We start from the raw sequence: 16,687 nt of genomic DNA, 5'->3' as shown, positions 1-16,687 counted from the left end.
ATGTATGTGTTTGCTTTGAGGAGATACACATACACATCTTCCATGACAACTATTGAGAGGACAGGGACAAAAAGATGAGAACTATGATTCTGTGATAATTACAAGAGCTCTGCAATGTTGTCTTACTCTGCATTCCATTCCCTGCCACCAACACTACTCTCATTTTTCCACTCAGTACATCTGTAGGTCTCAGGCATATAGATCAGGACAGGTCAAAACCATGAGTTCAATTCAGATGAGTTCCACAAGATGCAGCCATTTCTGCAGATTTGCTTGTAACATCCCTGACGTACCTTTCAAGACCAAAACCTAGATCTTCTACAGTTTATCCAAATTACTTCCATGGGGCTTGGCCAGACAACTTAAATGGCTGAGAAACTGGCCCACAGCTATTGTAAAAGCAACCCACCTTTACCCACATTTAACACATTCTGGAGACCATTTTCCACCACATTTTAAACATTTCTCCCCCTTAACATTTCTTACCTGAAGAGTTTTGACTTTTCCTAAAACGTTCTCCTGTGACATTGCTTGGATGGCCTGTTCGCTCTCTGTTCTCCCATCAGGTATGAAAACACTGTCATGGGAAAAAGCTCGACTGCCCATAGAATAGGGGGAGGACCTGGAAAAGATAGTTAAAAAGTAAATAAGCTCAGTGATTAATTTATGAGAGTGACTCTTGATATCATAGCTCCCTTGCTGTGTAGATTTTCCCTTCCTCTTGCCTTCTACGTAAAAGCTTTGAACGTTCTCAGAAAAGAGGTATCCAAACACTTTCTGTAATCAGAAGCTTAACAGAGGTACACAATGCCTTCACATGCAGTTTTCCTCCTTGGAAGGCCATAGAGTGGGGTGGTTTTAGTAGGTGTGTTGAGAAGTTAAATTAATTTTCTTTAGAAGTCTCAAATCTACATGTTACTTTTAGGGCACAGAGTAGATGATGATGCATACATTACCAGACTGCATATTTAAGAGAGCCTGCATTCATGCTGAGTCAGAATGCTTGGCACCTGTTGTCATTTAAAAAATGACAGAATGTTCCAAGGCAAGGTAGCTCTGTAACACAAAAAGAGGTAATACACTCTAATAGCCTACTTCTAAACCTCATTTAGCTGATTATTTACCTGTTCCTATCACCATGAGTATGATCACACTGACAATTATATGTTATCATCAAACCTCCAAACTGATAAGAAGCTTATTACATCCACCCATGTGTGTTTGATTACAAACAAAGAGCAAGAGATGCCCATATTTCACTGTTAAACTAAAGGCTGATGCCAAGGAGGAGAGTGCGACACAAATGACCTAGTTATATGGCTCTGCTCTAAATCCACGGGCAAAGGGGTGAAACAGAAAGTGGTTTTGTTTACTGGAAATTTTGAAGGCTCATCAATAAAATTGTTAATTTAAAAAAAAAACCCAAACTTTGTGGGTTGTTACTTTGGGATTTGGGGCCATTCTGGGGGGAGAAAAAATTGAGTTTGAAAGTCATGTTTTATCTTGCCTAGAATATTTCACAACGAGTGGAAAGGCAGAGAACTACAGACATGATTAAAGACACAGTAGAAGGAAACTGAACAACCGAAAGGTCTTGAATCTCTCATTTTAATAACCTATTGGCAACTCTATGGAACCCATTTATAGCTTCAGTAAACAAACAATCTGGAGAAAAAAATAGATACTTTTTATACTGATCTAATCATCACAACCTTCTAAATATGATAAAAACAATATAAACAGATGCTTCAGCAAAAGCAAGGAAGAAGATACTTCCAGAGTGATGGGGAAGTAAAATATCAAGAAAAATTAAAGCCTGACATATGTAAGAAACTCAGTATATTATCTTTCCCTACTAAAATGTACTGTTTATAAAGCGTTCAAGAGATTTCTACTCTTACTTTGGAAAAAAAAAATGTTTGGAATGTATTTATTACATTTTTGTCTCATTTTTTCCTGGGATGTGAACATAATCTTTTTAAGTAAAACCAATAATCTCTTCTTACCAAGGAGGAAAGCTACATAGGGTTACATTAACCTTTTATAACTGATAGGCTGCTTTTGACTTTTATAACATTTCCTACAGTAACCTGAAAATAATAGGAAAAACAAGACCCACAACCTCTCCCTCTTTCTAGTTTACATATGTAAACTACATCTGCACTCAGAAAATAATCAATCCAACCTTTGGCGGAGAACATGCTCAGCTCTCTGTATCGTTTCATCCTTGATGCAATCACAGACTAACTGAAAGAACATTTTTTATCCAGAGTTAGTATTAGAGCAACACGCTTCATTTGAAACTGTGATGGTGTTGGCTGGGGTAAAGTTTCTTCATGTTAGCTGGTATGGGGCTGTGTTTTGGATTCATGCTTGAAACAGTGTTGATAACACGGGGATGTTTTAGTTATTGCTGAGGAATGCTTACACAGAGTCAAAGCTTTTTCTGCTCCTCACACTACCCCACAGCGAGCAGGCTGTGGGTGCACAAGGAGCTGGGAAAGGACACATCCAGGACAGCTGAACCCAGCCGATCAAAGGGAAACCCCATATCAAATGGCATCATGCTCAGCATATAAAGCTGAAGGAGGAAGGGGGGGATGTTCAGAGTGATGGTGTTTGTCTTTCCAAATAACCATTACAAGTGATGGAGCCCTGCTGTCTTGGAGATGGCTGAACACCTACTTGTGTTGGGAAGTGGTGGATGAATTCCTTCTTTTGCTGTGCCTGTGAGCAGCTTTCCCTTTCCCAATTAAATTATCTTTATCTCAAACCATGAGTTTTCTTTTATTCTTCTGATTCTCTCCCCATCCCACCAGGGGGGTGGTGAGAAAGTGGTTGCATGGGGCTTAGTTGCTGGCCAGAGTTAAACCATGACAGAAATAAACCAGCATACAATCGAGGAAAGAGCTGGTCAATAATTCACAATGGTTTTAGTCATCACAGAGGAGGAACATTTAACTGATGCTATATTCTATTTTAGTGGTTTGGGGTTTTTTTCAATAAAAACCAGCTTGATTGCCTTTGGCTGCTAAAGGTACTACAGCTTCTTTTAGAAACCTTTTATTAGAGGAACCATAAAAGTATATTTTTAAACTCTCTTCTAAAAAGGTTACTATTCAAAATAGTCATGATTCAGCCTGTATACAGAGCTGTGGTAAAATTACATGGCATTGGAATAGACCTACCTTATTCAGCCATCGAGGAATCTGCCCATGAGCCACAGTTTGAGAAATTCCCCTTAAATAGAGACTAATTCCTAGCAGGCCTGACTTGCAAAAAGAGCAGTTTGACATGAAGCTGACTGAAAGCTGTTTTTTTTTCATGTAACCATGTAGGTCTGTTAGAACTGAAAGCTCCAGCACTGCATTCAACAAAGGGAAAAAAGTCTGTGTTCACAGCCAGCACTGAGGGAAAGAGGCAAAATTTGACAAAATAGCTTATGCCAATCCCTCCCGCATTTGCATGCTTCAATGTGTGAAACTGCTGCAGGTGCAGTAGGCAAGGCCAGTGAGAATATATTGTTTACTATTTACCTTTGAGCTGAGAAATCTGCTGAGGATGCACAATCCAAGTCATATTGTGCTCCAGAGAGGATCCTCTCTCAAAGGTTTTTCCAGCAGTACTGTGGCTCGGATACTTGTGGCTTTGTTTCACAACTATTCACCATGCATATGACACCATCCTCCCCTTTTACTGTCCAGTGAGTTCATGTTCTCATACTTAAAACTGGGCAGCTCATGTTTACTCCTATTATTTGTCACAAATAATTAGTAGGTGAGGACTGTAATTCAGGCACTAGAGAGTTTGGCAACTTGTTTACAAGTCAGTTTTGACCTTACTCATGAATCTGTTGATATTTAAGTCAGGAACAGCCAACCTGCAGCTTTTGAACTGAACAGGGCTTGCTAGCAGTTGAAACCCCAAAACTTCAGCTGACCAGCAGCAGGGGTGCTCTGGCAGTAGGAACTGCCTCATAATCCGAATCCCTGAAATGGAAGAAAAGAGCAAGTGCTGAAGTCAGTGCTGGGACATGGCTGAGGATGACCTCAACCATCGTGCTATAGAGCTGAGGATACCTTTAGTGATTTAGTCTCACCTCCTGCCTGTGAACTAATCCAATGAATCTCCTGTCAGTTTGAGATACACAGTACACTGACTTTTGGCTATGTGCAGATTTGGGTTTATGGTGAAAGGTGATGAGACCTGACAAAACGTCATTTAAAGCTTCTTTTCAGACACCAGGTTATATGAAACAGCTTGGGAGTTTCAAATGACCTGCAATTAGAAGTACATCACTGCTGAAAGTCCAACCCTATTTTGACAAGTGCCCACAATGGTAGCGATGGCAGGTTAGGACCATGCTAAGAACATTAAGCATTTCTCTTTGATGTTCTCCCATATGCCAACTGATTTCAGTTTAGGCACTTTCACATTACATGGTATCACACATTTGTGTTTTCATAGAGCTGAAGCAAAAAATATTTGAAAGCTTTTGTCCAGTTTTGCATTCTCATTAACTTGCTTCCAAAACAAATATACTCCAAATTGTCAGAATACATGAAACATTCAGAAGAAGCCCTGTAATTAATTAACCCAAGACTTCTCTCTACCATATCCCCTTAAAATGCTTTGCAGATAGACTGGATATTTCAGAACTGGGCAACTGAGCATTCTTGCTAGCTACATGTCCAGTAACCTGTTTTAAGAATTTTGCTTAAATGTCTATGGAGGCTAAACATTGGAAAAACATGTTCATACATTGCAGTTACCTAGTTTCTTTAACAGGTGAGTTTAAACAGAGTTTAAGGTGATTTCCAGGCTACTTGAACTTTCTGAAAGGTCTCTTATTTTGCTTATCTGGAGCCCACAATCCTTTCAGACCTTCCCAGCTTTGAGCTTGACAGGTAACATCACAAAGGTCTTTTTTCCACCTCTTTTTTTCACTCTCCTCATGTTATACTTCCAGATAGACTGCATTTCTTTTAAGTCACAATACAGAATGAATAATGGAGTTTCCTTCACTGCTACCACCACTTCCACCTCCAAAGTTTTTCTCAGAAGCCTTTATACAGTAACGTTCTCACAGTCCACATCTACAGACTGTGCTTCAGAAATCCTCCCCTCAATTAAAAGTCACATTGACATCAAGTATGGCTGCTAATAGATTCATGATATATCAGAGACCTGGGCTACAGATATAGCTGTGGTCGAAGGCACTCCAGTTTCAAACTACCATATCACTTCCAGGAGATGTGGGAAAACAGGGGCATCAGCTTATAAGCACTTCTGTTGATAATACCGATGATGACACTTCAGAGGCTGTTTGTGCTGAAAATAATTGAATCATCATCTGACTCACTTCCAGAAACCTGACTAAATTAAATGAATTATGGATGTGCTATACCAAAATACAAAGCACTTTAGAAAATCCTTAAGGATGTTCTCTCTGAAGATGTGTTGCAACCCAAGTATCACATTCCAGTTTCAGTTTCAGTACACAAATGTTCAAAATTAATTTTCTCATACTCAAAGCAAAGTTAAATTCCATCTGCTCTGGGTTTTCTTTGCCACACCTGTGTCCCTATTCAGATTCCTGAGGACAAGTCAGAATACTTGGTTTCTCAGAGAAACTAAGAACATACTTTTCACATTCTTTCATTAGGATGAAATTCTGAAGAACTACCACATTTTTGAGAACATAAGAGGGGTTCTTTGATACACATGGGCTTTGGCACAGAAAGAGTGCACCAGAATATGTTTTTATCTTGAGGGTACCCCAAGAGCATAAAGGTATATCATAGTCAACCATCCCACAGGATTTTACAAATAACAGAGATGGGAAATACAGCAAGACGGTGGGTATGAGGACCACAATACATCTTGACCATGGACATGACGTGGACTTTTAGCCCAGGTTTAACTGTATTTAGCTGCAAGAAGACTTGTCTCATATACATCTCACCCCTAACTGGCTTTCTTCTGCACAAAATAAATATGTTTCTCAGACGCTATGTTTAAACTCATTGCTGACATATCCATTTCCCTGGAAAGGGAGAACACCTTCTGTTCTATTTCAGACTTCTGGAAGAATCCCAGTAAAACGAAGATAATACAGATTACACAGATACTGGAATTGTCATAACTCTAAGGTATCTATGTATGAATTTGGCTTGCAAAAAATCTATATGCAGTAACCCCTCTTTCCATTACTCACTCTTGCTGAGGTGTCTGTGCACGCTAAGAAACTAGGAAAAGTTAATCAAATCCCTCACAGCAGAATGGGACTGCTCTGAGCCTACAAGAAAACTCTTACTCCTCTCCTATGAAGACCAGGAAACAGAGATTTCTTTTTGGACCCCCATCAGACATTCACTGCTATGCACTGTTTTCTGTTCAGGATGTGATTTTCTGACAGTTCTAGATACTCCACATAATGCCTGGTTGAAGTACCACCCTTTCTCCCTTTATCCTCCTCCCTGTGTGCTCCTATCACCTCTTTCATGCCTGCTTAGTGCTCATGATTCACATAAAGCAATACAGAGAGCTCTGCTGTCTGAATAGCTAACTACTAAAAAAAAAACCCAAAGCAAACCCAATAAATCTCAAAACCCCACACAACTTCCTGGTCTGGCTGAGCAGACACTGACACACGTGCCAGCTGCATGTCCAAAGTGCTGCTGGCAACAGTTGGACAGCTGCAGTCCAGACTTCAGTCAGCATTTACTGCTGTGGAACTGCACCCTTAAGCACATCAATGCTCAAGGGTAATGCCGCACAGAGTACAAGGCTAAGTTTACCTCGGTACTGGCAGCTATTACGGTCCAGACCCCATTTTTCTCCAGAGCTCACTCTCCTCTCAAAAACAAATATGGGGTCCTTAAAAAGGGGAAGTTTTGTCAGCAGGGAACACCTGGGTCTCAGCTCTTGCATAATCCCATATCCCAAGCATTGCTGTAGTACAGAAAGCTCGCACCACCAATTGCCTCTTTGGTGTGTCATAAGTGTTCCTCCCACTCTGATATTAAAGAGTTAGAAATAGAAACTGAAAAGTAAAGGGAAAGAATGATTTGTTCTGTTCTTTCATGTTTGTAGACACCAACTCCAAAAAACCCAGTCTCATGACTTTTACTCTTTTAGATTTCTATTAGAAACTGATTCTGTAATAATTAGAGATCAGTCAACTTTTTAACATAAAGCCATTTTTTACACTAAAAAATAACAAACCATGCCAAGCAAGCATTAATTTATTTTAGCCAGGTATTGACCCTTAGCATAATCCCTTCAACGATATCTGAGAGTCCCCTCCCAGAATAGTCACACCCAGGGAAATGACAAGTGCACTGATAGGTTGCCTTTACTTAATGGTTCATTTTTAAAGAGAAATCTGATTCCAGCTCTTTGCATCTCCCATAAATGTTCCCAGGGCAGCTAGCAATCAAAAACATAAATTGCATTTTCTAGTCATTCCAGAGATGCATTAATACTGTAATAGAGGGAAATGGATTGTAATTATGAGCTGTATGTTTTAGCATCCTCTCTTTCATCTGTCATGCTGGGATGAGAATTTTGGTTCTAACTCACACCTGGATGGAGAATATTGTCTACGCTGCAACATAACTCTTAAGTTACAACTGTGCTCGGACAGCACATTGCTTCATTGCACTAATAAACCCATAAACATGGTCCTCAGAAGCTGGAGAGGCAAAAGAGAGATATTTTCAGCAGAGTGGTTGGATCCTTTTCATGAAGTAAACCAAGAGATCGTTTCTGTGTTCTGATGTATCCATATCACTTTCAGAAACTGGCGAATTTCAGGGCATTAACTCTGGGAAAACTGCACATTCCCATTGTTATCACCCACCAGAATTCCACTGATGCCAGTGACCTGTTTTACAGCCTCTGTGTTAGTAGCCCTGCTCATTTAAAAGACGTCATGCAACATTATCTTATACAAAGCTCGTTTGGTGTCATCGGGGATGTGCAACCTGTGACCTTACCATAATGTTTATTTTTTTTTAAAGCAGACATCAACCCTCGCTTTATGTAGCTGATACATCTTTAATACTTGTTAATAATCTAACTAAAATCATCACAGTTAAGGACATAAAAAGTAATCATGGGAAGTATCAATCACCTGAGTGCACTAATAAGGTTTAATTTCCCTGGTCAGCCTCCTCTGCTGCCTCCACACACATGGGTGCAGGAGCCTTATCTGAGACCACAACTGAAGCTTCAGTCTCTGCCTGAGCTCTGCTGGAGGCATGCTGGTTTCCAGCTCAGCCACAGCTGTGCCTGTCCAGGAAGCCCTTTGATCCAGACCTCATTTGCAGACTGACTCCCTGGCTTGGCCCTGCCTTCTCAGCTGTGGACCTGCAGCATGATCAATGGATCTGATCCTGATCTACAGACTGTCTTCCTGGCTCAGCCTCAGACCTGCCTTGTCATCCACATATTGCCTTACCTGTACTCCTGGTTGGACCTGGCCACCATCGCAGCATCAATCCTGCTTGCCTTGCTTAGACACTGTGGGACTGGGCCCTGGGAAACAAAGCCCCTACCGTGCAGTGGGAGGCACCCTGGTGCTCTTCTCACCTTCCCTGAGGGAGCAGCCATGCCCTTGCTACTGTCTGACAAGAAGGGAATAAGGTGGGACTAGACTGTTCTTGACACATGAATTTAATGTAATTACTCCCCAGATTGTCTATCTCAGAAAATCTCAGTAAATCTCAGTATGCAGAGTGAAGAAAGGCATCACTCTGGTTTTCAGTAATTCTGCAAGAGAATCTCTAATGCAGCTTGAGGGTTGTGGATATTTCACCAGTTATCATAGAAATATGCAGGCTAGTGGAAGGAACAGGGCTCAAAATGGTCCAATTTTCACACTTGACCTGGCAATCCACTGCATGTGACACTATTCTATCAAACGGCAACATATGTTTATGCAAAATTTGCTCAAAAATATGGCAAAATGTACAGAAAAGGAAGTGAAAAGTCTAACTTAGTCTTGGCAGAAATAAGTGCTATACAGTGACTGCATTTAGCCATAAGGAAGGAAAGGAAGGGGAGCTGACACAAGTGAGGAAAATCCAAGCGTGCTTTGTTTCTAAAAGCCATACAATGTCCATATGATCTGTTTGAGCTTGACGAGATACTTGCTGAAATCAGAGTGCTGCCAAGATGAGGTCTCCAGTGCACTTAAAATGGGGCATTTACAAAGAAAATAAGGAAACTGACAAAAGCCAACTGCAGAAAGCAGGCTAATAAGCAAAAGAAAAAGAAATCCCAGTGTATGGAAATCAGATGTGACAGAGGAATGTATCTTGGGAGCTCTTTGAAGCTGCAAGGAGGTACACAGATTACTTTTTACTGTTAGTCTACATTGCTTCACACAGAATTGCCCAATGCTGTAAATAAAGGGGTCCCATTTCATGGTCAGGCACATTCAAAAACTGAAGTTTGCTGAGAGACTTTTCCCTGTAAGAAGATCAATATTGTCACACTTCAGCCTTGAAGACCTGACAGGTCTAAATGCAGGTCCTTTGAAATACTGCATTCAGCCTAAGTAAAGGGACTCTATTGTACCCTGTGTGACAAAAAAATAACTCTCTGCTGCCTCTGGACATCAACCCAGAATGACAAACTTTCTGTAGGGCACCACCCTGGTGCTCTTTCAGGTATGTCCTCACAATGCTTGATTAGTGTCAACTGGCAAATAACATTAATGTAAAAATCTTATAAAGTGTCAAATCATAGCCTCAGAACAAAAGCTTTTGGAGGCTTCAGTAATGCTCTACAAACACAACTTGATTTGTCTGGTAATAAGCCTTTCTATCTCCCAGCTCATGCGGTCAGGACAGAAAGTTACTGAATACAGGTTTTAACACTGCAAACTCAGTAAAGGTAATAAAAAAGTGGGAAAAGGAATTCCAGTCTTTCACAAAGCAGGGCAAGACAAAGTGCAGTAGGAAACCTCCCACCTGAGAACTGCAATACAGCAAGAATGAATGAATAGGTTGATGTGTGCATATATCAGGATACTAAGCAAGTTATTTGTATCTGATGAGTCCAGGAAGTATCTGTAAGAAAGGATGGACAAGTAGGTGTCTCAGGCTGCTTCCAACTCAGCTAGTCAATCTACATCATATGCAGATTACCTAAATTGCTCCTGGTATGTCTGCATCACCCAGTCGGCACAGTCTCCATTAGAGATTTGTTCATTAGCTTTGGGCAGGCTTGTAAGCCAATACAGCACGGAGTGAAATACTAGCTTAGGTCTTGGAAGCAATACAGATGCCTTATTTAGCTTATGCTCATTTGTTTGCTTGTCTCTACCTTCATGAAGCAGCTTCCTCCCTTAATATCTTTACAAAATAACTTCCTCTCCCTAAAACAAGACACGAAGTCCACATGAAACACCTGCAGGTAATAAATTAATGTACTTTACAGGATGATGAAGTAACATAGCCCTGTTAAGGGAATGGGAGCATCCCTGAACTGCTGTTGAAGAATTGGAACTTCATTAACTATAAAGTTGTCGTATGTTCTTAAAGTTTGAAGCAAATGATTTATAAAACTACTCAGGATTTTGGTTATATAAGTATACTAGTAGTTATTTATATTTCTTCTGGTCTATATGAATAGTGGAAGGTATGGCTACTTATTTACTGTCAGAAAACTTGTAAAAATCCATGTATATTATTTTACTTAGCCTATTCCTGCATTCAATTCATAAATCTTTGCAATTATAGCAAAGGCAAAAAAATATAGTGTGAGGAAGCCATGCTGCTGGAAATAGAAAGGAGTGGCAAAACCAAATAGCCCAAAGCAATCTAATACACTGCACTGAACATCTATGCTTGTCTTAGGATGAGTAATGTGGCAAACACTACCTGCGAACTGAAAATTAGTATCAAATCTCACCCACATCTGCACCACAAAGCCTGACAGGGAAAATAAATTTTCGACTGAGTATTCTAGCTGGCTAAAACAGAAATCACAGGCACAGAATGAAATGTTCCACTGGAGATGAGACATGGGACCCTTCACGTGTGCTAATCCCCTGTGATTTAAATTGCGTGGTCTGATTTATTCCACCAGAGGCTTACATTTAGTGCCTTTATCAATTAGAAAAAATAATACATTTAACAATGCAAGCATTTAACAGTCTCACAAGGGTCTGCCACACCTTCACTGTTGAGGAATGGTACAAGTTCCATATCATTGTTTGTTTCTGGGCATGGCACTGCATTTTCAGTTACGCTGAATGGGAAATCCCTGATAGTGAGATGATGCCCTTGAATTTGCTCTTGTTCACTAGTTTGCCCTTGAGGCAAAAGGTACTGGAACTTCCCAGAGTCACTCAGCATCATGTACACAAGTAGTGCAATGCAATAACAGTCACATCTGCATCTACAGTGTGGCTATGCTCAGTCTTGATTTTCTGAAAAGTTGGGTCAGGCAAAAGAGGTATACAAGACTGCACTACAGAAAGCAAAAGGAAAACCTAGAACTTACAGAATTTCACAGAATGGAGCAAAAAAACCCAGAAGCTATAAAAAATATATAATAATGGTAATTAGAAAGCTTTCACAGCTATGATTTTGCACCACTGAAAATACCATGCAGAGTGATGTTCCTGATGCACATTTCTTTCTTGAGCAGAGGAATTTGGTATGGCTTTTTGGTCGTCTTGGATTATTTGTTACTTTCAGATACTCACAGTCCCCAGTGGAAACAGCTCCTTCTTTTCCAAAGAAGCAGGCTTTGATCTGCAGTTAACTAACCTCTCTGAGAGCTTTCAGTTGGAAAGTGAAATAAGTATTAATGACCCAATCAGTTTGTGCATGTGGCCTTAGTTTTCTGCTATGGTTGGAGTGGTTTTTCTTTTGGTTAGGTTTTGGTTGTGGGTGGGCTCTTTTTTTTTTGGGGGGGGGGGGGAGGGGTTGTTTTGTTTTGTTTTTCTTTCTGTTCTGTTCCTAGTTAGAGAGTGTTGACAAATTAACTCTGCAGTTTCTTTCTCCCACCACTTCTACAGGGAAGTCTCACGCTGTCCTTCTGTCATCCTCTCTTGAGGCTGGAATATGATCTGATTTCCAAGTGCCTCTCTGCTCTCCCTTCCTTCTACTCTACATTCAAATCACGTAGGAATAAAAGCAGCCTATCTGCTAATCCCAACTACAATGCAAAACCTGTACAGGATAGACTGAAAGAGGATGTGCCTGTCCTGAGCCAGAGATACCACCTTGCAGGGAGAAGTACATAATAAAGTATCTGTACTTTAAAACACAGATGCCATTAATACCTCTGCTGAGGTGTTCACTATGCAGTTCTGCTAAATCACGGAGCCAGATTCAAATTCATTTCTGCTTTGCCCTGGGATTTCCTTTTTGCAGACTGGCACATGTACCCGATAAGTAACACATGCAAGAACCGAGACTTCAAGGTCTACAGCAGCGGGTGTCACGTTCAGAGGAGGCACTGAGATGTGCACACTTACGAAGTGAAATGGTGTACAACTCCCTACCACTCAGCAGAGGTGGAATTTAATCTCATTAAAAGCAGGGAGAACAAGCTTTGTATTTGCACGGCTGGCAGCAGCCCTGCGTGCTTACCTCAGACCACCGTTTGCCTCTTCATCGGAGGAGAAGGTGCCGTTGCAGATGCTGCCAAAGGAGTGGCTGGGCTTCAGTTTGGCTTCCTCGCAGTCTGGCACAGGCTCTCTTTTCTTCCTCTTGCCAAAGAGCTTCTTGAAAGGCTGGAATTTGCCTGCTTTTTTCTTGTCTGCGGATTACAAGACAGAAAGGCGCAGGGCTGAGGGACGCAGCTCGCAAGCATGAACCGTGGCAGCAGGTTCAAAGGAAGAATGAGGTCAAAGAGCAAGTCACCAGCCCAAAGCAGCCTGGCGCTTGCAATGTAAATGCAGGGCTGCAGCTTGCTGTTGACGCATCAGACTGACAAAGCAAAGGTAAGAGCACCAAAACATCAGCTCTTGGTTTTAAGGATCTGCTTGGAGGTATCAAAGCAGCTGAACATTTGAATGAAGAGAGAAGGTAATTTTGCAGGGGCATAAAATTACACTGAAGCTCATTTTTAGGCTTTACACCACACTTCTGACCTTTTCTCCTAAAGACAAGCACTGCTTTGATCACCTCGCTTTGGCAGGTACTGGATGCTCTGCTTTGAATTAAAAGCCATTAAAAATAGCCAGCTGTATTTTACTTACGTAGCCTCATAACTAGACAAGTCAATTTGCAAATGAACAAGGAGAACAGGATAAAATTCTGTTGGCCAATGGATTACTTCAATGAACATCCAGCTTTATATCAGCAAGTCAATACATTTTTCTGACTGCTTTTCCCCAAGTAACTGAGGACAGAATTTGACCCAGCATTCCTTCCCTGAGACACTTGCATTTTAAAAGGTCCATCAAAAAAAGCACAGCAAAAGACAAAATGACATGAAGACAGGAACAAGAAATGAAAAAGTTAACTGGAATAAAACAAAACAAAACTTCTTTTTCCCCACCAAAGACTGAAGAAAATAAAGGCAGCTTCAAAGTACTTCCCCCACATCCACACATCCATTGAAAAGAAGTACCAAGAGTTTCTTGTTAAGCACTGTCAAGAAAGGGTTAATTTCTTGGGGCTGGGATGCACCAAAGATTTTCTAAACATCATAACTGTCAAAGAACTTAATTCTTTTTCTGACTTTACTTAATTTTGCATTGAATTTACTTAAAACAAGCTACTTTGTTGAGTTGTTTAGGTTTTTCTAAACCAACTTTTAGCCTCCTGTCATAACCCAGTTTGAGAAGCATCATGTTATACTGGTGACAAATATTTTCATAAGGTCTCTAAATCCCTACAGTGCTTTTCTCCCAGGCTGCATGCATGCACACTGCCTCATCATGCTCTACTCTTCATATAAGCTGTTGCTCAGCAGAAAGCTACTGGTTGGGTTGCAAAATACAGAGGCACCCACAGGAACATTTGATCAGGAAACATCTTCTGTAGGGCAATAGTACTCTTCAATACCACATCAGGTTTTTCATTCCACTCTGCTATACCTGTGTACAGCAAAGCCACATCTGGGCAACACCCCTTTGTGGTTGCTGGAGGCATAACTACAAGGTATTCAGAGAGAGAAAATGTGCCCAAACATATCTGGCTACTTCCAGTGACAAGTGGTTCCCAAACTGGTGCCAGCGAGCCCAAGTTGAACCAGGTGTGGGATCAAACTTAAACAAAGAGCAAAAAAGCCATTCTGTTAATCTATCTGTACCCAATTATGGATGAAGTAGGAAATCTAGATTGAAATATAACCACAGAAGCAACAGACAGTAATTCTGCATTTCCTTTACAGATACACAAGAAGTTTACACAGGTACCATTCTTCTCATTGAGCAGTCACGATAGAGCATTTGTACAACTTCATTAAGACAATAGGGCATCCCAGTAGCAACATAAATAAAAAGTTGAATTATGAACCTCAGATTCATGCCCAGCATTAGAATTTTTCCATCCAGGATCACTGACCCACAATGAGCAGATGAGAAAAACAACTGAAGCAGCAGTTTTACCAGTGTAGAAGAGAAAGATGTTCAGAAGTTTATTCTCCCTGTCCCCTCGCTTTGCTTTCCATAAGCTGACCAACTGACATCTCCAGCCAGGCCAACTGCTTGATCTTCAATTCTGACTTTAGAGAAACATATTCTTACACAAAACCCCTAACACACAGGCAGGCAGTCATGCAGAGAAAGAAATAAATTACTGCTCTAGGCCACAGCTACACCAACCCTTCACATGCCTCAGAGACTGCCAGCAAAAACTCATAAATCAAATGGCAGCACATACAGAGGAGAGAGCACCAGTACCAGACACAAGACTCGGTGAAAGAGCTGGTTTTCCACAGTTCCCACCTTGCCTGCTTCCTCAGCCTTCTTTGAAAGGGAAGGCTGCGTGATGTGTTTCTGTTGATTAATGTAATTCACTGCATATATCAATTCAACTACAGCATTTTTAAAGGAGGTTTTTCCTGTGTCATTCATCCACATTACCCTTGTCCCCTCCTCTTTTGGAGGTTTTCAGATATAACTGTGAATTACCTCATCAACTCTAAATCTACTGTACTGATTCACCAACTATGAATCTAGGTGTTGAACACATGAGACAGGTCAACACAGCTTTCATTTCATCAAAATGGGTGAAAGCCAACACGGTTGTCTCCAGCCAAGATTTATTTTTCTCCATGTGATTTAACATGTCCCTTAGCTGTTTCCCCACTCCATACCCCATCATCACAGTTGTCACATTGCTAAGTGTGAATTCTTTAAATTAGGCTTCATGACTCATTGCAAAACCAACAAACGCCCTTCTCTGCACAGGCTGCATACACTATTCCCCATCCTGCCAGAGCAGAGATAAGGAGCAGCCTTCCCTTCCAGGTTCCTAAGAAGGCAATGAATGACCGATAAGGCAAAGTCTATTTATGTAAAATTTTCACAAGGTATTATGGAGGAAGGTGTGGGATGCTATCACCTACAGGGTAAAATGCTTTCTGTAACAGTAAAACAAGTACAAAAAGGAATCTAAACATTGGCAGTGCAACAGACAATGCCCTGCACAAAAGCCTTTTCAGTCTCTAATGTGAGAGCTCAAACATGACTCATCCTTCCTGTCTATCTGAAAGAAAAAAATGGGATAGGAAAGGCTGAAGCTTGGGACATCCTATGCTGTTGACTTGTGTCAAGGACAATCGCTGAGATAGCCAGGAAACAAGTCTGGGCCATTTGGTTTTCTCCTTAATCACTGGAATGGGAATCCTGCAGATCCAGCCCCAGGAGAACAGGGGAAATCAGCAATTAGATCTTTTTTCCTGTCTGTTTGACAAGCCTCTCTTGTTCAAATCACTGTAAACAGTTAACGGCAAATCAGTTTTAAATCACAAAAAACATGAGGTGTGAAGGCGACAGATAAACAAGGTTGGATAGCTAGCTAGAATAACACAGCACATATGGTAAATGCTCCCTTCTCAGTTTATTCCAGAAGAGCAGCAGAGCAGATTAGAATAATCTTTAACCTGTCATATAATTTGTCAGCTGCATGAAGACATGAAGTGCCTGACATGGGGCCAGTTATACTGGAGAGCATTGTCATCATGGAGGCTGCACATGGTTCCTCCACTCCCAATGACAGCAGAGAGACTGATAGGAGCACCTTTCCCTCTATCATGCTCTATTTCACTCTAGGGTGCTCTCCAAGCAAAATGAAGGCAGGTGCAATGGGCTTTATTGCTGATAAATCAGGCACAGCCTCAGGCAAAGTCTTAGCAGCACACCAGCTGACAAGTCCCCATCAGATAGCTTGTAGTTAAACTGCTAAATGTCACCAAAATTCACTGGGACTCCTGGGCTGTGAGGCCTTTCAAAACCTGCACAGGGTCCTCAACACAAGCGCAGGTCAAATACAGATTTAGCTACCTCTCTGCAGAGGGAGGAGATGTAAATGACTGTAAAGAGCAAGCTGTGTATCCCAAACAAGCACAATGCAAGAGTGAGGCTGCAACACTGGATGGGGCAGAGGAGATGTCAATACTATTGGAATCACCTAAAAAAGTAATTTTCAAGCCAAGCAAGCTTCACATGAAAAATAACATCTCACACAGTCATAGAAGAGACAACTAAATC

At 41.1% G+C, this 16,687-nt stretch overlaps 1 protein-coding gene across 1 annotated transcript in view; it reads right to left on the bottom strand.

Moving 5' to 3' along the window:
• CRACD (capping protein inhibiting regulator of actin dynamics) overlaps nt 1-16,687 on the bottom strand; it is a 67,646-nt gene that overhangs the window by 24,911 nt on the left and 26,048 nt on the right. The window contains exons 2-3 of the mRNA XM_031048942.2: nt 12,615-12,783; nt 487-622 (exon numbers count right to left, since the gene is read on the bottom strand). Of these exons, the coding sequence (XP_030904802.2) occupies nt 487-606 (120 nt within the window). The 5' untranslated portion in view covers nt 607-622; nt 12,615-12,783. The remainder of the gene's footprint in view (nt 1-486; nt 623-12,614; nt 12,784-16,687) is intronic.

This window comes from Melopsittacus undulatus, chromosome 7, assembly GCF_012275295.1.
Source record: "Melopsittacus undulatus isolate bMelUnd1 chromosome 7, bMelUnd1.mat.Z, whole genome shotgun sequence".
Classification (NCBI taxonomy): Eukaryota; Metazoa; Chordata; class Aves; order Psittaciformes; family Psittaculidae; genus Melopsittacus; species Melopsittacus undulatus.
Note: the sequence above shows the minus strand (reverse complement) of the source record. Positions and strands in the feature narration are given on the sequence as shown.